The sequence below is a fragment of the Equus asinus genome, chromosome 11 (assembly GCF_041296235.1).
Source record: "Equus asinus isolate D_3611 breed Donkey chromosome 11, EquAss-T2T_v2, whole genome shotgun sequence".
NCBI lineage: Eukaryota > Metazoa > Chordata > Mammalia > Perissodactyla > Equidae > Equus > Equus asinus.
In genome coordinates this window covers 54630251-54657904 of record NC_091800.1, presented here as the reverse complement: position 1 = coordinate 54657904, position 27654 = coordinate 54630251, and the positions used below count along the sequence as shown (strand labels likewise).

The following is a 27654-nucleotide window of genomic DNA, read 5'->3' as shown; positions in this document are numbered from 1 at the left end:
TCAGAGTTAATCTTCCTCAAAAAAAAAAAAACTTCAATTAAATGTTACTGACGTCTAAAACACTGCTTTTCAAAAAAAAAAAAGTCTCTTTAGACTCTTTGTAATTAAATTAATCAAAAGCACAGTCTGTGTAACCAGAGGGGGCTGGCCCAGTGGTGTAGTAGTTAAGTTCTTGCACTCTGCTTCAGCAGCCCAGGGGTCACAGGTTCTGATCCCGGGTGCGGGCTTACACACCACTCATCAAATCATGCTGTGGCCCCGTCACATAGACAAAGTAGAGGACAACTGGCACACACGTTAGCTCAAGGACTATCCTCCTCAAGCAAAAAGAGGAAGATTGGCAATAGATGTTAGCTCAGGGCCAATCTTCCTTACACACACAGGGACAAAAAAAGCACAGTCTGTGCAACCAGAGAGTCTTGAATTCAAATCTTGGTTCCAAATCTGTGACGTTGAGTGAATTTCTGAGGTTCCATTTCAACACCTATAAAATCATGAAAGACAATTTCTAACTCAAAGATTGCTGTGAGGGTGAAAATGAGATCCTATGAATAAGGTGCCTCACACAGGTAGGAGACCATATATAGGGGGTAGCCAACATTGTGTTTTAAATTCAAGGTGAGAAATGTGTACGGTTACCCTAAAATTATTTGGCTTTGTTCTTGAGCCCTATAACTAGAGTTCCTAAAATATAATTAAATAGCTTAAAATTGTAATTACTAAACCTATAAAAAGTAGTTCTTGAGCTCAGCTTGTGACAAGTGTTGTGATGGTACAGAAAGAACCTACCATTCTGCCCCTCTCCTGAAAAAGAAATTAATTCACATGAAATCAATAGTGACCCATAAAAGTCTCTATGTGATCAAGCGCTCAGTTGTGTTTAACAGTCTTAAAGTGCTATGCAAAAAGAGAAGAGAGAGATCTTGGTGAGGCTTAGAATAGACATCCAGGACTGGGTGCATGAAATACGAATGGAGGTGAAGATGGGAAAGTGAATGGAGAGGGAGAGAAAGTGGTCCCTCCATTTATGAATGATGGGGAAAAGCACAGGTTCACAACTGAGCAAAATATTCATACTCCAAATGCACCTATATCATTCCTTATTCACATAACACTGTTACTTGGCTCAGCTATAAAGAAATTGAATGTTGACTTTGTTTTTATTTACCAAGACAGGGAAGACAAGTACGGTGATCAAAACATCCAGATTTGGCATTAGCACTCACAACACCATATTTCTCATTCCTGTAGCCTTACTCTTTACCCATGTTCTTTAGACCATATTTCACACATAGAGTTCACTTTTTTAAATAGAAATTGATTTTCTACTTTCACTTTCCCAGAAAGCATTGCATAGGAGCCAAAAATCCAAGATTCTTATCCCATCTATGACATTAACAAGCTGAGAAGCCAAGAATGAGCCACCTAGCCTCTAGGTGAATTGCTTGCATGGAGTGATTCCTCCTGGGTCTGACATTTCACAGATTCAACAGGGATTTAGTTGACTGGAGGAGAGCAGAGTAATATCCAACGTGAATCCCACAGTCTGACTTTCTGACTTCTGTTTCATACAACTTAGGGCAAAACTGTCAGTCACTATTATTTCTCTCTATCCCTTAAAAATTGAGTTCCAGAATGGATAGGAAGAATTTATTTTAATGCTCTGCCTGATAAACAAATATCATCTTGTATTTGAACAGTAGCTTTCTGATTATTTTCATGTCCCCTATAGGTATCAGGTCCCTCGACAGTATAAACATCCTTGAGATGGCCTGACAATAACTCTTCAAGACATAAGAGGAAGAGAGAATAGCCACTGCTAGAGAAACGAGGGAGAAATTTTAGTCCTCTCCGAGGGCAGTGAGCGAGGGCTTGAGAAGAAAGGATCGGATCCCCCTCCTCCGTGTTGGGGCGGATGTGGACTAGAAACTTAAGGCAAAAACAAAAACGGAGCAAAGAGCAGCGCCCCCAAACCAACCAGGTCTTAGATATCATAGCAGGATATTTACCAGAAAGAAAAGGCACAGTTGTCATTAAAAGTCCAGGTTAACACGTTTAACAGAGAGTCCTGTTCTAGTCTGGATTCCCCAGCGCGTCGCGGGGTGCGTGAAAAGTTGCCCTTGATTTAGGCTTGTCTTTTGAAGAACTTAGAACTATGACAAATAAACAGCTTCTCAGGATGCGTCTCTGGCGGAGGACTGCCCTCTCCAACGGGTAGCTCCTGCTGATGCTGTCCAGGCATCGCCCAAGGGGAGAGGTTGTGGCGCGGTCGCAAGGCGCGGGAGGAGTCTGGCTGTGATTGATGGGGAAGGGACGAATGAATAAAAGTACTTGTCTAGGGACAGCAAAGACCCCGAGCACGCTGTGGAGGCTACACTGTCTGGCATTCCCTCAGCGTTTCGTCAGAGCCAGACCCGCCTGCAGCTGAAGGGAGGCGTGCTCTGCTCCAGGAGAAAACTGGAACCGAGCTGGGAGCCGAGCGCGTCCAGGGAAGAAAGTCCCCGCTCGTCGCTCTGCGCCTGGTGCGTCGGATCCGCGAGGTAAACATTCTGGCTTGGTGTTAAATTAATATCGGTGATTGAACCTTGTCCTGGGGCTTCGGCTTGGTCTACTAGTTTGAAGATATTTTTTTAAAAAGTTAAGTAGAGAGAGCGAATTAGATGAGGTTGGAGTAAAGGAGAGCGCGTAAGTGTTTCAAGCCACTTGGAGGAGACAGAAGCTTCCGAGTAAAGGCTGATACGCTCCCAAGTCGGACCGAGTTGAGAATTCTCAGATTTTCCCAGTCAGCCCGCGCACTCTTGCGGGCGCAGGGGGAACCAGAGGGCGGGCAGCCCAGGCGGAGCAGCTTTCACCCGCCGTGAGGAGTCTTGTTCAGACATCGGGTATCCGCGTTCCCTGTGGAGCAAAATGCAGAGATTGGCATATGCCCTTGGCCTGTAGGTGCTGTAATTCCCCGCGAGCCCACGCGTCCTTAGCCTAGCCAGAACGTACATGCTTCCTCCGGACACACCAAGGAGCTCAGAGCTTTGCCTTGGAGACCCATCCTTCCCTCCCTGGTACACCCCTTCCAGAATGCCCCGCCTCACTGCGAATCATTTACCCAGGGTTAGGGGTGGGGGAACGGAGGGAAGAAAAAACACGGAGAAAGCTGGTTCTAAAAGGACAGTTGACCGGCGCAGGCGGGTCACACGCGCCAGAGTTTCCCGCTGGCGCGCCAACTTGAGTTACTTTTGCGCGCTGATAGTAGTGGCGCAGCTGAGCTCTGCGCTCTGCGCTAGCGGTTTGCAGGGGCGTGGCTGGGGTAGCTGATCCAAGGGTCCTATCTTCCTTCCCTTGCTGATGTCCAGAGTCTGAAAGCTGCGGAGCGGCCACCTGACGCCCGCTGGAGCAGGCAGCAGCATGCAGCCTCTGCCAACCCTGTGTGGACGCGTTCTGGTGGCGCTGATCCTTGCCTGCGGCGTGGCAGGGGTCCAGGGAGAAGAGAGGAGATTCCCGCCGGCCAGGGCCACTCCGCCACTTCTGGGGTCTGAAGAGATAATGACGCCCCCCACTAAGACCTCCTGGCCGACGGGGTCCAACGCCAGCGTGCCGCGGTCATCAGCACCTCCGCAAATGCCTAAAGCAGGGAGGACGGCAGGAGCCCAGCCACGCACCCTCCCTCCTCCCCCGTGCGAAAGAACCATCGAGATCAAGGAGACTTTCAAGTACATCAACACAGTAGTGTCCTGCCTAGTGTTCGTGCTGGGCATCATCGGAAACTCCACACTGCTGAGAATCATTTACAAGAACAAGTGCATGCGGAACGGCCCTAATATCTTGATCGCCAGCCTGGCTCTGGGAGACTTGCTGCACATCATCATTGACATCCCCATCAATGTCTACAAGGTAAAGAAAGTCTGCTAATATCTCGACTGTGGGGGCCGGGTTAGTAAGGGGGAGATGGGCGAGCCTTTGCTGGGAGCTTACTCAAGAAGATCCTCCTAAAAGTCAGTAATCACTGGAGCCAAATTCTCTTCTGGTATTCTGTAGCCTTCTGTTATGCCTAGAACAAGTGTAGTCCCCAGACCAGCAGCATCAGCGTCACCTGGGAACTTGTTAGAAATGACATCTTATGGCCTCACCTTAGACCTACTAAGATTAGATTCAGAAACTCTGGGGTGGAGCAGAGTAGTTTGTATTTTAACAAGACCTCCATGTGATTATGATGAACTGTAAAGTTTGAGAACCATTGGTTCTGAAGTATCTAGTCCCTAAGTCCAGCTCACTGGGTACGTTCTTTCTACTCAAAAGTGTGGCCTAGGGGAGAGCCTGGCGGTGTGGTGGTGAAGTCCCTGCACTCTGCTTTGGCGGCCCCGGGTTCAGGGTTTGGATCCCAGGGGTGGACCTAGACACCAGTCGTCAAGCCATCCTGTGGCAGTGTCCCACATACAAAATAGAGGAAGACTGACACAGATGTGAGCTCAGGGCCAATCTTCCTCACCAAAAGAGTGTGGTCCATGGATTGGCAGGGTTGATATCACTTGACAGCCTGTTAGAGCTGCAAGTCCACCCCAGACTGACAAAATCAGAATCTGCATCTTTTTTTCTTCAAGATTGGCACCTGAGCTAACATCTGTTGCCAATCTTCTTCTTTTTATTTCTTTCCCCCAAACTATGTAGAATATACATAGTTGTATATTCTAGTTGTAGGTCCTTCTAGTTCTGCTATGTGGGATGCTGCCTCAGCATGGCTTGATGAGCAGTACTAGGTCCGTGCTCAGAATCTCAATCTGCTAAGCCCTGGCCACCAAAGTAACAGTGGATGTTAGCTCAGGGCTAATCTTCCTTAAAAAAAAAAAAAAAAAAAAAGACACTGTGAATTTCTTATATGCAGGAACTGGCCTTAGTCACAGCAGGCAATGGGCAGAGTAGTAAATAAATTAAGTTGTATGAGTACTTCCTAACAATGATGACTACACTTCACAAACCTTTGGTAAGTCAGCATTTCCTCTTCCTGTTCGCAGTTGGATGATTTCCTAAACCCTAGTAGATGCTGTGTCTGCCCTTATCAATTCAAACAACATCTTTCCAGCTCCAACCTAACGACTCGGCCACAGACCGGCCCCAGAATCTGCATCTTAAGATGCCTAGGTGATTCATTTGTACACTAACCTTGGGAATCACTTTCTTGGAGGGCCCTGAAAGCATAAGGGCTAGAATAGGAATAGGTTTTTAGGAAGCAAATGACCTACAAGAAGGAGACCCAGACTGGTGAGTACACAACACAGTTCACTATTCTGAATGACTGCACTGCACCTACTCTATATTGAATGCCTCCAGGGGGCCAAGCTCTGGAATAGATGTGTTACTTTCCTTTTCTCCTCCTTCCCACAACCCACGAGGAGATATTACTCTATTTTACAGATGATTTATAGGATGTTCAAGGTCTCACAATGAGAAAGAGATGGAGGTGGAAATCAGACCCAAATCCGTCAGGTTCCAATGTGTAAGTGGCACCTCGTTGATTACTTAGCGGACAAGATAAAGAGCACTCAATGTAGAGTGCCTAACAGTTTCAGCGGTTAACATTGTTGTCTGATTACCAGGGGCATCAGAGGAGATAGAGAGCTAAGGCAGGACATAAACCCCCACACTTTTTGACTCCAAATTGCTTTGGGACTCTGGACACATCCCAGCATCTTTGGGCCTCAGTTTCCTCAACTCTACAATAACGCTGTTAGTGTCCACTGACTAAGGTTTTATGGTGTTAAGAAAAATAGCCAAAGTGAAAGAGCCAGAAAATTTAAAGGATACGCAAATATGTAAAACTCTGCTTGCGTATCATGCTCAGCAGTGGAAAGTCAAACATAAAAACAGAACTAAAGTGTAAGGGATTGGGAATGTGCTTTGGGGCTTTGCCTAGAGCTAATCCTGGGCTCAGGACTCAGGAAAAAATGGCTAGATTGGAAAAGGGTTGCCGGAGACACTTTGATCTTTGTGGCAGGAGAAGACACCATAAGGCATGCCTTTAAATTGCCTTTCATGAATCTCTTGGAAATCTTAATCCAAAGAGCCACACTTTAAGTGAATCCAAGAGATTTCTGAGGTTTACAGATAGGATTTGGATTAGGATCCAGGCCCTAGAAGGAGACACTCTCAGAAATGGGGGATAAATAGAAGAAATCCTAAAATCCTGCTAGGCAACCACTTCTTATGAACTCTGAGGGTTCATAAGTCAGCCAGGAGCTGAAGTGCTGTATGGAAAGTGGGGTTGAGGACATTTTCCTTCGATGTGTTGCCTCCAGGCCAGATGTACATCAGCTCTTCTAGGACCATCATACTTTCTCTGTCTGGTCAAATTATTAAATTTGATAAGCCAGAGGATATCTGACTCCCAAGGGGCACCCAGCTTTTACTTTCATTTCAAAGTCCTTTATGATTTTCCTAAGAAGTTACATCCTTTTGCCTGAAGTCATTCAGTCTGTTAAAGCTGTTTTTACTTCTGAAACAAAATTATTACAAATGTGACCATCTAGTCATCTATATTGGTCATAAATGAATCCATCACATAGAATTAGGTCCCATCACTAGGTTTGCCATCAGTGAATCCTATGTAGTGGCCTTTGGTTTATTTTTATAGTATGCATAAATATGTGTCACTTGAGAGAGAACATAACAATAACGGCTACCGTTTATTATGCATTAGATACTTAGCTTATTTCATTAAATCAGTGCCACAAACACTATGGAGGAGCTACTGTTATCACCCTTGTTTTATGGGGAAACTACCTGTTGAAGAGGTGAAGAAGTAACTTGCCCAATGTCACACCTCTAGAAAGTGATGAAACTAGGGCTTGAACCCAGGCCATCTGGCCCTAGAGCTATGATCTTCCCTGTCCCCCTGCACTGAGTGAGCTCGGGCACGGAATGCTCTTTTCCAACCTGGAGTATTCTTAGGACCTCATTTACTGCACTGGTTTATGTGACACGCTACCACACGGTAAGATACTTGGCAAGCACTTCTAGTTCTAATTTGAATCATCTGAAGATTTCTGTCTCCTGAAATCCCCTTCAGATGGTCTGTAGTATATAACATTGATACTATCACTGTTTGTTATTCTAAAGGCTTTATTTACCAAAACACCGAATACAGAACCAGTTGAAAGCCACTTATTCCCCTAAATAATTGTGACACCATGGAAGTAAGTTTGAAAAAGTGCATTTAGAATTTTAGAGTAGCCGGGCATTATACTTCACACAAAGTTATATAAGCGAATTATGAATGCCATTTAAATTTATCCTAAAGTGGGAGATTTGAATCTCTAAATCAGTGATTTCTGATTTTGTTTTTGTGGGGTATTACAATTTTCTTTGAGAATCCGGTTAATTATATATATTACATATTATCTGTAATTAATTTATTACAGGTAATTTACATATACATTATAATTAACATATATTATAATACACATATATACATATATACACACACACACACATTTACAATTTCTGGGGGTTCATAGAACCTCTCACTCCATCTATTGGAACACCCAGGAGCCCAGAAATGTCAATGTGAATCTATTACATTAATCTGGAGTTCAGTAAATCTGGAGTTTGACAAAGTTGACAAACCACAAAATGTCACAGATCTCGCTGGAAGCCATAGTCCTTGACACCACTGTAGAATGAGACGGGATTTCACAAGGAGGCACTGCGTGAGGGACTGAAACACCTTAGGAAACATGTCAGCTGTGCCTTGACTCCCTCAAGGAACTGGGTATTCAGAAACTTCTAGGAAGAGTCAATCTACTCACCAGGTCTCCTGTGCCAGGGAGGAAATCTTGTCTTGATGGCTAGAGAGGTGTCATAAGACAGTCAGAAAACTGAAGCTGTTGAAGTACTTCAAATATTCAGTAAACTACTGAAAATAAAAGCCTTGTTTATCCTTCTCAAAAGTACATAGTAGGGCTGTTACACACTACATTACATAAGACCATCCAGATGAAAAATGAAAAGGGACTGATTGCAATCCAAAAAGGGTATTTTAAAATATATATGTATTTATGTGTATACATATACATATATAAATATATTAAATGTTATAAGAATGTATAGATACATAGGTAGACAGGTAAATATCATTTGGCACAGTGGCTGGCACAAAGTAAGCAAATAAATAAATGTTATTAGGGTGTGTGTGTGTGTGTATGAACATGAATGGAAATGTGTTTGAGTTTTCTTTTTTCAGTTTTTGCCATTATAAACATGACTACAAATAACATCTTTGTACATACGGCTTTGCACACGTGTGACTATATCTGAAGGGTAAATTCTAGACCTAGAATTACTGGATTGAAGGATATCTGCATTTGCAATTTTGACGGATATTGCCATATTGTGCCCCAAAGTTATTGCTGTACTCTTAGTTTGAATCACTATTTTATGTAACATGTCCACATAGATATACATGTATTAATGTCTATCTCTAATATATACAGGGGTCACCATGCCAATATTTACGTGGTTTATATCTGTACCTGACCCAAAAGCCAATGTTTAAGTATCTGATGTGAGGATGAATATCTCCTTATTCACAAGCTACTTATTGTGTCCTTCCTGTATAGACTAAAATGAGTGTGGTAATTTAGATGTGTGTGTGCCTGTGAGAGGCCATCTAACTACTAAGTTGTAGGAGCACCAATGTCAAAGCTATGTGGGAATCAAAAGAGATTGATGTACTTGTGGACGCTGTGAACGTTTTTATGTTCTTGCTTGGTTGGTTAGTTGGTTTGGCTTTGTTTGGTTTAGCAATGATATTTAACAAGCCTTGAGTGCACATTGGAGCTAAAATTTCTTTAACTTCTCAAGTAGTTAAAAATTCTTGAGTAAATAATGTTTTTAAATTATTTCTGGATTTTATTTAACAACTGCACTCTCTTTGTACTATGTTTACATAAATGAGTTGACAATTAATTCTCAAATATAGCTTCCCTTATGTTTAAGCAAACTGCATTTGAAAACAATCTGCTTATAAACTAGGACAGATATTGAAATGGACATTAGTTTAATAAAGATCTAAGTGTAATCGGATGTCGAGTAGTGACGGAGAGCTTTTTAAATTTAGGCTGTGAGCCGTTGGAGTGCCCTTAGATGGTTTTGCTGTTAAGACTTTGTAGGCGCTATTGGAGGCAAAGAGACTGCCTTCGTAGCTCTGAGGGGTGAAACTGCTGATCCTTAACATTTAACTAGTTAAGGTGGGGTGCATCTAACATTAAAATGTGGAATTGCTTCACTGAACCCACAAATGAGTTTCGAGTAAAGTGACCTTGTCAGGTAATCAGACATTGTCTGTTTGTGACACACTCAAAACTATATTTCTGATCAAAATCACCTTTCTCACTATCTGATCTTAGACTACTTTTAGTACTTAACAAGTCTGTATTAATTAACTAGTTTCATAGTTAATAGTAAAAGTTAATGGAACAGCATTAAATTTAACTTTCGAAGTCATAATTTTGCAATCCTTAAATGGAAGTTTATGCGTACTCAGCAATTCAAGAAGTAGAGGTGTCATGGGGCAGGGAGTCTAATTTTTCCAAGATAATAACGCTGTTCCCGTTTCCAGTTAAGTAACTAAGACATTTTAGTGATATTTTAGTCATATTTAGAGATTTTTTAGTAGCAGAAGAATTTTGAACCAGAACCAGAACCTAGATACCTTTGAGATTCACTTATTTAAAGTCAAAAAAATTTTAAGGATTACCAATTAAGTGCATTTAAAGTACTAGCTTTTACAAGAGTATTATTAAACAATAAGACAGGAAGCTTTGAATGACCTCAAATCAATTAACAAAGAAATCCTAACTCCCCACACCCACCTAGCAGAGCACCTGTAACAGTCAATACCAGACAAGTGTTTATTGACGAAAGATGTTATATATAAGGTGTAAGGGCAGTGGGCTTTAGTAACTCATATTTTTGTAACTGTCCAGATGAAAAAGATGGGGGAAAGTTTGCTCCCCTTTCTGTATGAGGATATAGGTCATAACTGAATAACAGGTCAATAGCAGAATTCAAATAACCCAGAAACTCAAGACTTCATATTCCCAACTCACTGCTTCAAACATGGATTCCTGTGACAAGATGGTTGGCAAACTCTTGGCCTTGGACATTGAAAGTTTCCCTAGGTTAAGTCTATGGTACTTCTTGTGTTTGCCTTTGATCTGCCACTTGGTCACTCCATAAATCCAAGCATCTTAAAATGTCAAAGCAATGTTTACTTCAATATGGTGAGACTTATCTATCAAAAGTTTACATTTTTTCCTTTGCTCACTTTAAATGAATCTTTCAGGATTGAAGATATTTCCATAGCTTTACAAGAGGATAACAGCCAAGACCCTGGTGTTTCATGGCCAGCGAGCCATGGTCTTCATTTCACAAAGAAAACCATATAAGGTTATCTCTGTGTGGCTAATATGCTATAGTTGATTATTTTTAGAGAAACATGCCAAATGCTAATAAATGATTAAGTGCTTTAAAGGGTGTTGACAGATAAAGCCTGAGCTGAAATAAGATGCAAGATGTAATTTATTAAGTGAAACATGCTCTTTCAGGACTTTGCAAAGTTAAGAAGAAGTTGGTTATGTTTGGGAGATAGCTGAGTGTGGTGAATGGTATACCTTAGCTGACAACTTCTCTAATTTTAGACTTCTTTTCTTTCTAAGGCTTTTATTGTAGAGATTCATTATTTCTCTTTCCATACAGACCCTATGGCAAAAATGTAAAGGAACAAGAAAGTGGCAGAAGAGAGAGAGAAAGAGTCACTCTTTAGTCAGAAATGTATGAGCAAGTTGCCTTAAGCATTTCTCAAACTCTTCTCTGTCCCTGAGACTCACTGCCATACTCCTGCCTCCTACCTGTTGTCCCCTCTCTACTTCTCTCCTCTTTAGCTTCACTATCGTTTCCAGAGAGGAGGAAAATTATTCTCTGGATGTTTACACTGTACATTGTCTTCTTCCCCCTGACTCAGTGTTTTCAAATTATTTTAAAGGGCTTTTAGACTCCATAATAATCAAACATTTTCTGATAGTAGTTTACCAGTGTCCCAAGGATATTCTACCAGTAGAATTAGGTTTCAGTAAGACATGAAATTACTTAATAAGGCTTGTTGAATTCATTAAGTTTGAAAGTCTTTCTGAGCCATGAGGCCATCAGGTTATAATTCTTCAGTTTCTTCAGGTGTCATGGTGATCTTAGAAAATCCATCTTAGATAAGTGACTCTAACAGTAGGCTAGGGTCGTAAATAGCATTTATTATTTCTCTTGGTTGGATCTTTTCAGAATATGTAATGTGTCAATGAAAGTTTTTAAGCACAAACTGTGGATATATTTTTTTTAGGTTCAGATTATAGGAGAGTAGCAATACATTTCTTTATAGGCCTATTACAAGAAGTAAATTTCACTGTAACACTGGTAGGGAAATATATTTAAGGTGAACTTAAATTTCTCCTAAGAAATATTTATTTTTCATCTCTTTCGTATCTCTTTGCTTCTCTTTGAGGTTTGTTTCAAAACCCTTACTTCATCTTCAGGGAGTCGTCGTTCTATTTTAGCGAGTCAAAGGAATCTTTCTAGAGCAGTGGGACACCCTCTGCTTTGTGGGTGTGCATGCACAGATTCCTAGAGATAGAGCTTCTGCGTTGCACAACTCTGGGGGGCGCTGTTCACATTGTGGTCTATTTAAATGGCACCGCTGGGGGATAAACTGACATTATTTCTGACCCACATATTTCTAACTCACATGGCCCAACTTTTAAGTGATTAAGTGCATTTTGATGGATGCAGGGTGGAACTTGTAATTGATATTTGTCCCCAAGGGCATGGGTACAATGTATGTCAAGAAAATATTTTCTATGCACTTGACCAGTGGCTTACTTTAAATTCTCTCTACACAGATGAGTAAAAAAAAAAAAGGGAGATCTAACATGGAAATCCTTGAATAGGGGTGCCTTGTCTTATTAAAAACACTAGTTCAAAGGCAGAAAAGCTCTTATCTGCTACAGGAAACTGAGATAAAAACAGAAGAATACACCCTTTCCCAAAGTTGTGAAACACAAGCACTCCGTTATTTCCCTCTTTTGACTCTTACTGTAAAAACGTTTCTATAATACCAGTCATTGGAAAGAAATATTCACAGTTCATCGCAAGATGAAGCAGATAGCAATCTGGCAAAGTAACCCTAGTTGTCATCTTTAATACTTTGCTCAACCACCCTCTTAAATGATAATCTCTTACAATGTCTCTATGCTTACTGCGTCCATCTCCACCAAATTTACAATCCTCTACTACTAAAACTCCTCACAGGATCTCATTACATAGTGAGAAACAGTAGGGTCTGCTTTATGTCAGTCATTTCGCTGACAGGTTTGAGTAGGAGAGAGAGGTGGGAGAGGAATTTTTGCTTTTCACCTTTTCCAGCCTGCTCAGGAGGCAAAACTCCAACAAGAGAACAGCCATCCCTCCTCATGCCTCAATCCCTGAGGCCCTGGCTCTATGGGTCAAGAAGACCTGAGCATCTGGAAGTGGGGAGGACATGGACTAGACAATACAACAAATAAACACACAGTCATCTCATTTCTCTAAAGAATTCATTTCAAATATGAGAACTGAAAAGCTCATAAAAAAGTTTCGTCACATGATTTCTGCCTTATGATCAAATAATTCATTCATCCACTCATTCATCCACTGTTATTCAAGGTGCTTTAATGAGTGACCGTTGTGTGCCAGGCACTGTGCTAGGCATTAAAAATGTTGTAGAATATTCTGAAACAAATAAAGAGTTAAAGCTCAGTGTGTTCTCGCAATAAAAAAATAGGAGAAAAAATGGTATGTATGGTTAATGAGGCAATTGAACATTTGTTAATGCAAGACAGTTAACTTTGGCATTTCCTGACTTTATGAGGCTTGATTCCTTTGGGTATTAACAGTAGTGTGTATTACCAGGATTTTCTCCATTTAATTTCTCAAGAATGTAATTTTTAATTAAAAGAGAAATGAAAAATGTAAATCCCCCGGTTGGGGAAATTTTTGTAGGACTCACTTAACGATACCCTTAAAGAAAAGATATTTATTTCCTGTTCAGGCTCTTTATCCTTTTAGAAATTAACAAAAAAACCTATATGGTTCAAAAATAATTTTATCATGTAATGTAAAAACAGTTTCTTTGGATTCTGTTGCCTTTTCTTTTTCTCAAGCAGCTGTCCTAACATAAAATTTTGAAATCATAGCCATACTTGAGGAGAGACCTTATAAGCAGTATGGTCATAACTTTTTTCAATCTAGGGTTTATTTATTTGTGTTTATTCATACAAAAGAAATGTGCTAAGGAAGCAGCATGGCTTTAGAGGAATAGGGTCAGCACAAGCATAGGCTGCTATTTGTCAATTGGCCACCACCTTCTCGTAGGACCTAACAGTAACAAAAGCTCTTCGGTGAATGAGACTCACGGTGTGAAAAACAGTGTCAGTTATAGGAGTATTTTCTAACTGGCTACATCTGATAAATTGTAGGTAACGTATATTCAAACTTAACTTTAAACAAGACCTGAAAATTTAATTCATGTGGCGGGGACCTGGAACCAATCTCGAACTCTAACATTCATTTTGCAATCAGAGAGTCTTGTTTGATTATGTGCTTGATTTGTCTTCAGCATTCAGATCTTGCTCATAAGTTATCTAATTTGATGGGGTAAAGTCCAAAGAAAACAACCAAACATAAAGAATAAGAATGTGTCATTGGTGGGGTTTAGAGTTGCTTCCTCTGGCAACAAAGAGAATCAATTTCCTCTACAAAGAGGAAAGTTATATTGTTGGACTTCAAATTATAGTTGTTGAAAGTCATTATTTTTGACAGCAAATAGTGAAGCAATTAATTTTCAGGAATCATAAAAATCTATAAGAACATTCTTTCACCGAATTTTAAAGATATCATCTTGGTTGAGAGTGATTTTTTTTTTTTTTAACTTCACAGCTTTTTCCCCACCCAGGACTTTGTTTACCATTAAACAAGAGGTTGAAGTCTTTGCATTTAAATAAGCTCCAGGCACTAAACTGCCCAAAACTTTCTTAGTGGAGGCCATGAAGACAAAGATGAGCATCAGTTGTGGGCATGGTTTCTGTCACAGGATATCAGGCTTCTGGATGTCTCCGCAAAGCCTTCTGATCTGAGAGAGTCAGAGGTTGCCAAAATCATCCTTCTCACTACAAAATAATAGAAGTGGCAGTGGGCACTCCATCCCCCATTTTCTATGGCCTCTCAGGACGAGCAGCATTCGGGTCTGAATTGAAACTGTGAAATACTGAAGCTGATGAAGGTTAACACTCCCTTTTTTTGCAGTCTCTTTCCCTTTTGAAGGGTAGATTAGAAAACCGTAGTCTCTCATTGCGTTTAGGTTTCTGACTATCTCTGTGTTACACTTGAAGAGAATCCCTAGAGTTTTCAGTTTGTGTTTCTCTATCCTCTGTGATAACTTGGGTCAGAGGTTGGGCAGCAGGCCTCCCAGTGGTATGAAGAGCAAGCATCCACTTTCTAGGCTGAGCCAAAGACAATAGAACCTCAAAACAGGGCCTGGTTTCACTGCAGAGCTCATTTTCATTGGCTGGACTTCTTTCCCTGCAGTGGCCTGGACACTCATTCATCCTGATTCATCTGATGGCTGTACCTGTGTGATACTAATATTTGCATGTTTGGAATTCGTTTGAGACAATAAAATACTTGAGACTATCCAAATTTTTGGACATGACATGAATAAAATAGCTAAGTGGTTAGAAGAAAATTTTACTCCACATCTAAATATTTTACCATTATTTGACACATAGCTATGGGCCTTAAAATGCTAATATTGATTTAATTCTAAACATTCTCTTTTCTAAGGTCAGCTTTTCTAAAGCACTATAGACTCTAGAATCAGACCATGTGGGTTCGAATGTGGATACACTACTTACTTAAGTGAGTGACCAAGGACAAGTATATCAGTTGTCTAACGACGAGCAGCAAATTACCCCAAAACTTAGTGGCTTGAAACAATCAACATTTATTATCTCACACTGTGACTGTGGGTTGGGTATTCAGGAGCAGCTTAGCTGGGTGGTTTTGGCTCCATCTCTCATGAGGGTGCAGTCAAGATATTGGCGGGGGCTGCAGTTATCTGAAGGCTTGCCTGGGGCTGGAGGATCCCCTCACTTCTACACCTGGCAAATTTGTGCTAGTCATTTCAGGAGGCCTCAGTTCCTTGCCATGTTGGCCTCTCAGTGGAGGTGCTGGAGTGTCCTCCTGACATGGCAGCTGGCCTCCCCCAGAATCAGTGCCCAAGAGAGTGCAAGGAGGAAGCTCTAAAATGCCTTTGATGAACTAGTCTCAGATGTCACATATCATCACCGTCACCACATTCTACTTGTTAAAAGCAAATCGTTAAGTCCAAACGACATTCAAGGGGAGGAAAACGAGGCTTCACCTTTTGAAGGGAGGAGTAGCAAAGAATTTGTGGACATAGTTAGAACCAACATAGCAAGTCAATAAACTTCTAAGTGCCTCAATTTTCTTCTATAAAATGAGGATAATAGTAATACTACCTCCTAGGATTGCTTTTGGGATTCACTGATAGATGATGTGTAGAGTGCTTAGAATAGTGCATTTTAAGTGCCATATCAGTGTTAGTTTTGTTTTTTTTTTTGTTTTCCTAGTTCATCTAAGGACAACCAGAATGATTAGACAGAATATGGTCTGGATCATTTACACCAAGCTGGGCCTGGCAGAGTCCTTGTAACTGGTCTGGAACCTTTTGTTCTCATATTTCTGAGGGTAATTGGCAGTTCTTTTGAAGCACTTTGAATTTGTAGCTGGTTCAGACCTTGGTACCCTGAGTCTTCCCCATTTCAATAAATGGCTCCACCATTCACATGATAAACCTCTTTGAGTTTCCTGACTCCTCAGTCAATCCTACATCCAACCCATCCACAAGTCCTGCTGGCTCTACCTTTAAAATATGTACGTCTATAACCCAGTCTCCTCAGCCCCATGGCACCACACGGTCCAGCCCACCATGAGCTCTCACGAAAGCTTCCTTTTTTGGCCACACAATATATTCTACATTGAGGAGCCAGAGTGATCTTTTTAAAAACATAAATAAGATCATGCCATATTCCTGTTCAAAAGCAATGAATTTCCTCAAAAAAACATTCAAACTCCTACCTCTACAACATCACATCCTAGACACTTGGCCTGGATCACTCCACTTCAGCCTTATCAGCCTTCTTAATGTCCCTTCAACTCATCAGGCTTATTTTGACCTCAGGGCCTTTGCACTTGCTCTTTCCTCTGCCTAAAACGCTCTTTGCTTGGCCTACTCTCTTATTCTAGTCAGGTCCCTACTCAAATGTTGCCTGTTCTGAGAGACCTTGCTGAGAAGCCTATCAAGACGGTACCCCAAATCCCACCATACTCTCCTAATATGATAATACAATGTTATCTGACAATTTTTCTAAAAAAATGAATTAGTTGACAACTTTCTTAAATTGTGAGATTTCATATAAAAATTTCAATTGGGGTCTAAAAACCAAGAGATTTTTGTATTTAGAGTCCCTTGGCAAAAATCACATCATGTTCATTAGCAGCTACTCCTTTTAGATGAGATTTACCCCAGACCCCAACACTCCCTATTATCTTCCCAACACCAATGACTTTCTTACACCTGGCCCCCTCCATTCCTCTATGTTACCTGACTGGCTCTGTCGGCTTTCAGAACCCTGTAATAAGTATATTTGTGGTAAGTTTGCCAACATTTGTCCTACATGTTGGTGTAATTTTTCATGTCTAACTTAGAAATGAAATTGATCCCCTGTTGGAGCTCCAAGTCATATTGGTAATGAGATACACATTTCAGCCTTTGGTGCCATTCTAGTTATAGAACAATCGCCCAGCTTGACAGACTCTGGAAAGAACCTTCACTAGTGAAAGGACAGAAAGATTCAATTGTGTTTCAAAATAGTTTTCACTTTTGGAAGGTTACTTTTTAAAACATTTATAAAAAACCATAGATTTGAAATACTTTTCTTTATTTTCAAAACCTCATGAACATTTGATCCAGATGTTTACCTAAAGGGATTCATTAGCCAGTGTGGGGCACACCCAGTCATCTTAAGAAAGAAAACAACTGAGTTTAACAAGAGATGGCTGCATAGTCTGAAGTCAGACAGAAAGAAATACATGTATAATTGGGAATTGCAGAGGTCATATTCTGTCTTGTACTCTGAGAGTTCCGGAGAGCAAAAACTAAACAAACAAATAAGTAAATGTTACAATATATGCAATAGGAGTTGATAAGTGCTATAGATAAAACCAAAAGTGGAGTAGAGTAAGGGAGATTGGAGGCCTGGGTGGTTGCTGTACTAATAATGTGATCAGGGTAGGTCATGTGGAAAAGATGAGATTTGATCAAGGCCTGAAGGAGGTTAGGGAGTTAGCCAGGTGGATCTGTGGGATAAGGAAAGACCTGCAGTGAAGCCCTAAGGCAGGATTGTGCCTGGTGTGTTCAAGGAGCAGTGTGCCTACTGTGGCGGAGTTACTATCCAGTCAAGTAAGCTGACTACAGTGAAGAAAAAGTAGGCGAATGCCCACGCTGTTCTCCATGGGAGTGCCTAGTCTCTCTAGCTAAGGAACATTTATCATCTATTTTTAACTAACCCATGTCTTGACGTGGCCGTGACCTGAGCATTTGAGACTCCATGACAGTATCAGAGACGTGTTCAGCACTGCACGTTCAGTGTTGTCAGGGGAAGTTAAGTGACGGGCCTCAGTTGGCCCCATGGTTGAGATCCTGACCCTGAGCTACTATAAACGCATAACGAATTCTCATGAACTGGCTGCATTTTCATTATTCCCAGCCCACTGTCTTGTTCCATATATCGAACACTGGTGCTTTTCAAAGGAGTAGTCCGTGAGGAAAAGAATAAGAACTGGAATTTGCTATCTTACCCTGTACGTTAATTACTCTCCACTAAGTAATGCAGTTGCGAGGGCGCCTTATGAAAGTCTCCCTAACAGAGCTTCATGTCTCCTCCATGCAGCTGCTGGCGGAGGACTGGCCCTTTGGAGTCGAGATGTGTAAGCTGGTGCCTTTCATACAGAAGGCCTCCGTGGGCATCACTGTGCTGAGTCTGTGTGCTCTAAGTATTGACAGGTAAGAGTGAATATTTAAGTGAAGTATATCCTGGACACTATACTAGTGATTGCTCTGTAACTTAGAAAATAAACTATATAATTCAATAAAACCAGGCTCTGCCAGCTTGACAAACAATTCTATTTTGCTCTTCAGATATCGAGCTGTTGCTTCTTGGAGTCGAATTAAAGGAATCGGGGTTCCAAAATGGACAGCAGTAGAAATTGTTTTAATTTGGGTGGTCTCTGTGGTTCTGGCTGTCCCTGAAGCCGTGGGTTTTGATATGATTACCGCTGACTACAAAGGAAGTTATCTGCGAATCTGCCTGCTTCATCCCACTCAGAAAACAGCCTTCATGCAGGTAAGTTTTACTTTTTTTCCCTTTCCATCTTGCCTTATAAATATTTAGGTATTTTCCCCCTGATCGCCCCTTCTTGGGAAGGTATTGATTTATGACTGTCCTTGGCATAAATTAAAGTGTAAGTTCCAGGACTGCGGGGTTAATGGTGAGTAACAACCCAAGCTGCAGGAAGCCGGGTCACTACATCTCCAAGAAAATCCTGGTGTTCAGGGATGCAGATAACCCAAGTTCACAGGAGAGAATCTGTCTGAATTTACAGCTTTTCTACTCAAATCCCCACAAAGACTGACCACTACTACGTATTCTGCATAAGACAACACAGCAGCCTTGAGAGAGAATGGCTGCTTCAGCGAATGGTCAAGTAGAAGTGGCCCTGCTATGGCGGGATTCTGAGCAGCAAGCCTGTCCTCTCTGTAGAGGGAAGGCTGCCATTGCAAAGAACTTTTCATCTTTGCCATTTATTCAAGAACATTGAATTAGGAGATAGGAAAAAGAAGGGCAGTGCTGGTCATCAGAGGACAGAGCCTTAGTGTAAAAGGATCTTCCCAACAGAATGGGTTAAGAGGAGTTAAAGCAAAGGGGGCTGGTCCAAGTGTCACCAATGATTATTTTCTATTTTATAGGTAAAAAGACTGCATGATACTTTACGAATTGTGTATATCATGGTAATCAAAAGAATAAAGAGGGACATTAATGTGAACTGCATAAGTTACTTAAATTCTGCTCTGACGCAGATTAATCTGGAGCAACAAGTTTTTAAAAAAAAAATTTTAAATAGAGCAGAAAAAGAATAAGAGAAAAGGCATGTCGTAAGCAGTTTTGATTTTTTTTAATTGATAGGTTAGATTTATACATTACTGAGCTAAATGATTAACATAGACCTTTTCATATCTGTTTTTCCCATGAAACAAACTTGTTAAAAAGTGAAAACTTCCCTTAAACACTAGGATGTCTTTACATATTCAGATGTAGTATTTCACACAAAGACCACCTTAAGGATAACTTGCTTATGTGAAGACAAAAATATTAGAATTTCCAAATATTTTGAATTTTGTCCAACTACTTACATTTTATGCATAATTATAGCACACTGCCCTAGAGAATTGAAATGCTTTTTTAGGAAAAGTTTGTTTCATTTAATGTATTTAATTATTTGTTCAGTAGATGTGGCCTGAAAAATTCTATATAGTATTTATGAAATGGATTTTATTTAGAAGGTATTTATTTCTTGATGAATATGATTTTTAAATTTTTTTATTGAAATATAATTGGCAGACAGTATTATAATAGTTTCAGGTGTACAACATAGTGATTTGATATTTTTATACATTATGAAATGATCACCACACTAAGTCTAGTTACCATCCATCACCATACATTATTACTATATTATTGACTATATTCTTTATGCTGTACATTACATGCCCATGACTTATTTATTTTATAACTGGAAGTTTTTACCTCTCAACCCCCTTCTCTTATTTTGCCCATCCTCTCACGGCTCTCCCCTATGGCAATCACTCATTTGTTTTCTGTATCCATGAGTCTGTTTTTATTTGGTTATGTTTGTTAGTTCAATTTGTTTTGTTTTTTAGATTCCATATTTAAGTGAAATCGTGCAGTATTTGTCTGACTCATTTCATTTAGCATAATACTCTCTAGTTCCATCTATGTTGTTGCAAATGGCAAGATTTCACTCCTGTTTATGGCTGAGTAGTATTCCACTGTTTATGTAGATACCATATTTTCTTTATCCATTCATCTATTGATGAACACTTAGGTTGTTTGCATATATAGGCTATTGTAAATAATGCTGCAATGAACATAGGGGTAATATATATCTTTTTGAATCAGTGTTTTCATTTTCTTTGAATAAATACCCAGAAGTGGGATTGCTAGATGGTATGGTAGGTCTATTTTTAGTTTTTTGAGGAACCTCCATACTGTTTTCCATAGTAGCTGTACCAGTTTACATTCCCACCAACAATGCAAAGGGTTCCCTTTTCTTCACATCCTCACCAACACTTGTTGTTTCTTGTCTTTTTGGTAATAGCCGTTTTGACAGCTGTGAGGTGGTATCTCACTGTGGTTTCGATTTGCGTTTCCCTGATTAGTGATGTTGAACGTCTTCTTATGTGCCCATTGGCCATCTGTATGTCTTCTTTGGAAAATATGTATTCATGTCCTCTGCCCTCTTTTTAATCAGATTGTTTGTTTTTGTGATATTGAGTTTTATAAGTTCTTTATATATATTGGATATCAACTCCTTATTAGATATATCGTTTGCAAGTATCTTCTCCCAATCAGCAGGTTGCCTTTTTGTTTTAGGATGCTTTCCTTTGTTATGCAAAAGCATTCTTAAAATTTAACATTTGGTATGTAAGATTTTCTTAAAGAGGAATATTAATCATAAAATTCTCTCTTCACCGTAGTTTTACAAGAATGCTAAGGATTGGTGGCTATTTAGTTTCTATTTCTGCTTGCCATTGGCCATCACTGCATTTTTTTATACCTTGATGACCTGTGAAATGTTGAGAAAGAAGAGTGGCATGCAAATTGCTTTAAATGATCACTTAAAGCAGGTAAGAAAATAGAAATATGTACTAAGGCATGATTACAATTATGGTTAGGAATAAGAAAATTATTGTGATGATAACAAACTAAAATAATTATATACCAAAGCACATTTCCCTTTCTTGCTTCTGGTATTTTTGAATATACAAGGGATATTTTTTATATTATCTATCTAGAGATATTCTATATAATCTAAAAGGATCTAGAAAGAGCCATTACTTATTAAAATGAGTCTCTAGTTATTTTAGTTCTAATTCACATTAACTATTTAATTTGAAGCTCATTGTCCTGAATTTTTACAAATGCCACTGACTTTTTGTAAACAGTGTTAACTGTTCTGCTTAGCAAGGATAATGCCGTGATTATAACGAACCATTTATTCAGTGTCTGACTGTGGTTTTATTTCAGAGAAGGGAAGTGGCGAAAACAGTATTCTGCCTGGTCCTTGTCTTTGCCCTGTGCTGGCTTCCTCTTCACCTCAGCAGGATTTTGAAACACACTCTTTATGATCAGAATGATCCCCATAGATGTGAACTTTTGAGGTAAGAAAGGTAAAATAGAAATTGTTTTGTAAATAATGCCATTCAGAAGTTTTTCCATTAACCCCTTTCATAGGCAGAAAGAGAGGGTATTACTTTTCTAATCCTTAAGGAGCAATTAAGAGTCTCCTTTTTTTACCTTTGCTCCTATTTTAGACGAAGGAGTAAAGGGGACTTATAAGAACCCTGGAAATGGAGTGCCAGAGTTGTCAAAATGATGAGTCAATAGCATGATTGAAAACATCAGGTCTGATTCTTCTCTACACTTTGTAAATCCTTCTTTCAGCCAGCCTCAGCACTTCCAAATGAGATTTTATTTTAAAAGAGAGAATTGGGCAAGGGGGTGGAGGGCGGGCAACGACAGAGAATGAGGGAAAGAGAGAGCCGGGCAGAGAGGAAGAGAGAGAGGAATTATTATCAGCAAAGGCCAGTGAGAAAGTCAAAACTATTGTTATCAGTAATTTTTTCCTTCACAAAAACACAAAAGTCTGCAAAGAATACATGCTCAGAGCAGCATATTTTTCACAGACATGTTTTGGGTTTTTTTTACAGCTTTTTGTTGGTATTGGACTACATTGGCATCAACATGGCCTCCCTGAATTCCTGCATTAATCCAATAGCTCTGTATTTGGTGAGCAAAAGATTCAAAAACTGCTTTAAGGTAAGAGTTTTCCAAAATGAAAAGCTCCCTTTAATCTGGCACCAAATGTAACCCTTCCAAACTATTAATATTTCTATCCAGAGAGATCTAGTAAATTGTTTTACATTTTCCCTTGCATTACATCATGGATGATTTTTTAAAATATGACTTTTGCTCATAAATCACTATAGTTGATTTCTGCCTATAAATCTTAGTCAACCACTCCCTGCTGCCTCAACCAATCAGTTATAAACATAGAATTGTTCATAAAATTAATAAAAATTACATGCATTGATATCTGACAGATATCACATAATAAAATAAGAGCTAAAACATGAATTAAATACACTGTTTCTGTTTTTGGTAGATTTTGGACTATGCAGCACAATTTGGATTATAGCTAAGTTGGTCTCTTTTTCACATGGACATAAGAATAACAAGACAAGCAAAGAAATTTTATTCAAGTTCTACCTCTTCTTTTCCACCTTCTTTGTAAAGCAGAGATGTGCTCCTTGATGTAGAATATGTGCAATTATTCTTCGTTCAATTGCTTGCCTTGTAATACCCATCCAAGCACTCCTTCACTCCTTCAACAATTTAACATGAAATGAAATGTTCCCTCTCCTTATATGGGAGTGATCTATTTGTCCCTGGTAGTTCATTATTGGAAAGCCAAGAACTTAGCTTCCTTGTAAACTCTAAGGCAGTCTATAAAATTCTTTACCCACTCATAAACTCATAGATTTTAGAGCTGGAAGAGAACATCATCAAGATCAACTCCTTCATTTTACAGAATAGAAAACAGTGCACCTCCCATTTCATTTTCTTATGCATATAGATTCTCAGAAAACAGAATGAACAAAGTTTTGCATTTTAAAAAATCCAAGAAAAAAATTGGATAAATGAAACTGAAACACTTTTATAGTTTATAATCTTATTGTATAACAATACTGAAAAGGAACATGAGAATAACATGTGGCTGAAAAAAATGGCAATGTAATGTTAAACTCATTGACATGGAAAGATGTTTATGACACTGTCAAGTGAGAAAAAGCAGTCTATGGAGTAGTATGTATAACAATTTTATTAAAATAAATTATACACATGCTTCCAGAAACATGCACATATACAGTCATGTGTATGTATGTGTGTGGTCATATTTCTATTTGCATATAAAAGGTCTTGAGTTATATATTTATCAAGTATTAAGAGTATTTCTTAAGTAATCAAGGGTAAATATCAAGAATTAAGAGTGACTTTCTCTTTTAATTTTAATTAAAAGGTGAAGTATTTTAATTATATACATTTTTTTCTTCTCTGTATTTTCTAGTTTAAAAAAATTGTCATATACTACTTGTGTAATTATATGTTTTTAAGGAGAAAAATAAGAGAGCATGGAAAGAAAGTGGCCCAAGAATTCTGGATCATGCAAAGAAAGTCAGAACCCTAGAAAGTAGGAAGGGTCATGAGAGTGTAACTGATGTAAACATATAAACAAGTTATTTGTTTTGTACAGTCGTGCTTATGCTGCTGGTGCCAATCATTTGAAGAAAAACAGTCCTTGGAAGACAAGCAGTCATGCTTAAAGTTCAAAGCTAATGATCACGGATATGACAACTTCCGTTCCAGTAATAAATACAGCTCATCTTGAATGAAGGAATATTCACTTAATCTCATCTTCTTTATTTTGGACAGAAGTCATTAAGACAGTGAGGCATTTGCCAAAACAAAACAACTGTGTGTTTGCACAAAATAATGTAAAAATGTAAGAGTGATTATTTTCTTAACACTCACAGTTACATATGACATTTTATGAGCTGTTTACAGCACGAGAAGAAAAGCATCAAGAATTAAAAGCCTCATTGTGAAAGCACTTGATTTTTTTACAGTCAGCACTTCAATATAGCTCTTAATAACTTCCAGTATGTTCAGACACCACTTACAACTAAATTGAGCCCACTCAGAATTCCTATTAAAGAGATTTATTTTTTAAATTAATGTAAATCCAATACAAAAAAAGAAATGTGTCACTGTAAAACAGAATTTTTAAATGAAGCTTAAATTGCTCAACTTAAAATTTTAAAAATTCTTTAAAAGAACTTTTTTATTCGTAGTATCACATCATTGGTTGAACTATAATTGGACACAAAATGTGAAAGCAGTTTAGCTGGTGTATTTTTTTGACATTAGAAACCTATTTAAATGATCAGGAGGAATTACCAGAAAGAGAGATTAAGGTTTTTGAAAATCATGAAACTTTTTACATTCGGAGAAGAGCAAATATCACAAAGAGAAAGAGAGAGAAGGGTTGGAACACTCCCAGAAGACTGCTTTGAAATCTCCCATTCATGTATTCTGCAAAGAAAATACTATGTAGGATTTTTTCAGGATTATTAAAACATCTTCTTTCACTATTGTAATTTAAACACTATTTGTTTAGTTTTGTCATCTGTAATTACTTAGCTACAATACACAACGTGTAGATGATTAAATGAAGGGCAGGCCCCAGTGTTCATACCTTTACAATGGAGAGATGCCAGTAACCCCGTAATGGACAGAATGTGAGTCGCTGGAGCAGGGTCCACTTGACAAAGGAGAAGCCAGCATCGTCTGTCACCCATGCTGTAATAAAAATGGTCTCCAGCATATGTATAATATGATAGTTAAAATACTGACTATTTTTTAAGATCACACAAATTAGTCAATTTAACAGCTACCTATAAAGCTTATTACTAATTTTTATATTATTTTTTGTAAATAACTAATAGAAAAGAATTCTTGACATGGTGTTTTTCTGTCACTTACAGGCAAAACTGCTTTTTGAGACTATAAAAACCCCGTACTTTGTGCATTCTTGCCTAATTCTTTCATCTCCCCAGGAAGGTGCCTTAGGTTAACTTGGGATGAGATGCGTGTGAAAATACATACAAGAGAAAACGGAAGGGAGAGGAAATGAGGTGAGGGGGGAGGAAACCCATGGGGACAGATTCCCATTCTTAGCCTGACGTTCGTTCGTCATTGCCCCGTCACATCAGTGCAAAAGGTCCTGATTCTGTTCCAGCAAAACACACTGCAATGTTCTCAGAGTGACTTCAGGAACAAATTGGGCCCAAGAGCTTTAACTCTGTCTTAAAATACAACAGAGTTTCTACATTTTTATTTTAGTAACCCGGGGCCACATGTTGGAAATAAGCTAGCAATGCTGTTTTCTGCCAGCATCTAATGTGATGATATAGTAAATCAAACCCCAACAATGTGACCAAAAAGAAAGGACAATAATTAATTCACATGCCACATGGATTCTATTTACAAATCACTCACAGTCTTGTTTATTAATTTCTTCCTGATCACTTTTTCAGATGCCTGTCATCACAAAAGACCTTTCAGACTTTAGTTTTTAAATTAACGTTGAGTCACAAATATTTTTGCAGTTTGTTAAAATATGTTTTATACCTATTCAAATTTCAGATCGTTTTTATTACCATGTACTGAATTTTGTTTCTTCCTCCTCATTTACATCCTAATACCCTTTCCTTCTGCATGTCAGCATTGTGGTCTGTAATCATCTTGCCAAATTTTGAACTGCATGCAGAGTACATCCATGCATTATTTATAATAAAATTGTGTTCAGTAACATTTCTAAAAATGTTTGATTCAAAATGTGAACATACTGATAAAGGTTGGTAAGAAACAAACATGATTTTTTGGCATGATTAAAACCAATATATAGGAAAAGGTGCTACTATTTAACTTTAAAACATCTTTCCTGGTATTAAGGACTGCATAATATAGCAAAGGACAAAAATAGCGTTGGTATGGATGTTAAAACTTAAAAGATTTACAAGTGATTTTAGCCTACTTTCTCCTTTATACATTGCTAATCTGGGTGCGTGTTCAGACATCTTTTAGTATTGACAGCTTATGTATGGCCAAAAGAATACAGTTTATAGCAAAACCTGGGTATGCTGAAGCTAACTTTATAAACTTGTAACATAACCACATAAAATAATTATATATTTTGTTTTTCTGTGGTCACTTAAAGTGGCAACTACTATAGTGGCTGATTTCTTGTTAGGTAAACAAAACCAATAAAAATTTGAATTGCTTAAAAAGAAGACCAGCTTATTTTTTACGGTGCAGGCAATAATTCATTAAATGCTAAATGATTAAGTGTTTCAAGGAAATACAAATATTACAAGTGGACATTATTTATGTGAAACAGACAGTTATCGAGGAAATATGAAAGTTCTTAAATTAAAATGCCAAGTTTCTGGTTTCCAGGCTGCTTTGTTGTATTTTATTGTTGTAAGTAACCAGCTATACATACAGACATCCACTTTTCTGAGGATGATTATCTGGTTGATGGTTTCCAATGGTCCCTTATGTCTTTCTATCTCTGGTTGCCTACCTTTGGAGCATTTCACTTTTTAATCATTATTGTACCATAGGTCAAAGGGGAAAGGTTGAAATGTGATTTGGGGATCACTCATTTCATTTCACAAGCTTCTTCTGAGTGTTTACTATGTGCAAGATGGGATGAAATTGATAAAAATGCAAGATTCCTAGTAGATAGGAGACAGAAATGATAAAATTTAACACAAGGAAAATAAAACGAGCACTAAATAAATGCATACTGACTGTTCTCGAAGTTTATGTGTCTGTATCTCTTAGCACATATTATCTTTCTTTTTCTGACAAAAGTAATCAAGAATTAGCATTTATTCCTTTCCCATATAATTATGTTAAACCCAGCCTAGTGTTCTAGAGATTGCTATGGTTATCTCTGAACTTTGCTGGATTTCAGCTGCCTAATCTCAGCTGGGCATTTCAAGATGTAGGTGGTTTGAATTCCAGGAGCTATATGAGAAGTACAGAAAAGGAAAACATGGGCAGTACCCTCTTTAAGCAGTCACCAAAAAGAGCCTACCTTCCCTTGAACAGTTAGTTGTCAAGTTATAATAATAGTAATGTTGCCCACACAATTCATTATAGTAAAAGTAGGCAAAATAAATACAATTTATATTCTTGGAAGAAAACCAAAAGATGTAGCAGCCCTAAGATGGAAATGTCCAGAAACCCAAATAGAGTAGAGGCCAAGCTTGTGAAGAGCAATGACTCTGGACTGACTTGCTTTCAGTCTAGTCAGCCTCAGAAGCAACAACATTAAATAATCAACAGATCTAATGAGTATACCCAAATTGGGAAATCCCACTGGACACTTCCAGGATTCAAGGCTCACTTGAGCCAAGGGAATAACCCCATCATGTTAGGCAGGCAGCATGTGTAATGGAAAAAGCACCAAAAGTCAAAAAAAAAAATGATATTCTTGATTGTTTTGGAAATATGG

At 38.8% G+C, this 27654-nt stretch overlaps 1 protein-coding gene and 1 long non-coding RNA gene across 3 annotated transcripts; one reads left to right on the top strand and one right to left on the bottom strand.

The window, feature by feature from the left end:
* Positions 1 to 1141: 1141 nt before the first annotated feature.
* On the bottom strand, positions 1142 to 3248 carry LOC139046506 (uncharacterized). The gene is made up of 2 exons (XR_011506614.1): positions 3101 to 3248; positions 1142 to 2895 (listed from the first exon to the last, which is right to left on the bottom strand). It is a non-coding gene; the product is annotated as an uncharacterized lncRNA (long non-coding RNA).
* Positions 1960 to 26938, top strand: EDNRB (endothelin receptor type B). Of its 2 annotated transcripts, none has more exons than XM_014859933.3 (8): positions 1960 to 2540; positions 3348 to 3885; positions 18102 to 18214; positions 18350 to 18554; positions 20987 to 21136; positions 21537 to 21670; positions 22220 to 22328; positions 23824 to 26938. In XM_014859933.3, the coding sequence occupies exons 2-8, from the start codon at positions 3400 to 3402 to the stop codon at positions 23956 to 23958; spliced, it is 1332 nt and encodes a 443-aa protein (XP_014715419.1). In that variant the 5' UTR covers positions 1960 to 2540; positions 3348 to 3399; the 3' UTR covers positions 23959 to 26938. The 2 variants fall into 2 exon arrangements, with proteins under 2 accessions (XP_014715419.1, XP_044635773.1); XM_044779838.2 differs by having other exon boundaries at positions 2350 to 2540; positions 22675 to 26938.
* The last annotated feature ends 716 nt before the right edge of the window (positions 26939 to 27654 follow it).

Bases quoted from the DNA above. Each gene is read 5' to 3' on its own strand.
- EDNRB (XM_014859933.3), top strand. From the start codon at position 3,400: ATGCAGCCTCTGCCAACCCTGTGTGGACGCGTTCTGGTGGCGCTGATC. The intron at 18,215-18,349 runs GTAAGAGTGAAT...TTTGCTCTTCAG, and splicing joins TGTGCTCTAAGTATTGACAG to ATATCGAGCTGTTGCTTCTT. The intron at 21,671-22,219 runs GTAAGAAAGGTA...TTTTTTTTACAG, and splicing joins CATAGATGTGAACTTTTGAG to CTTTTTGTTGGTATTGGACT.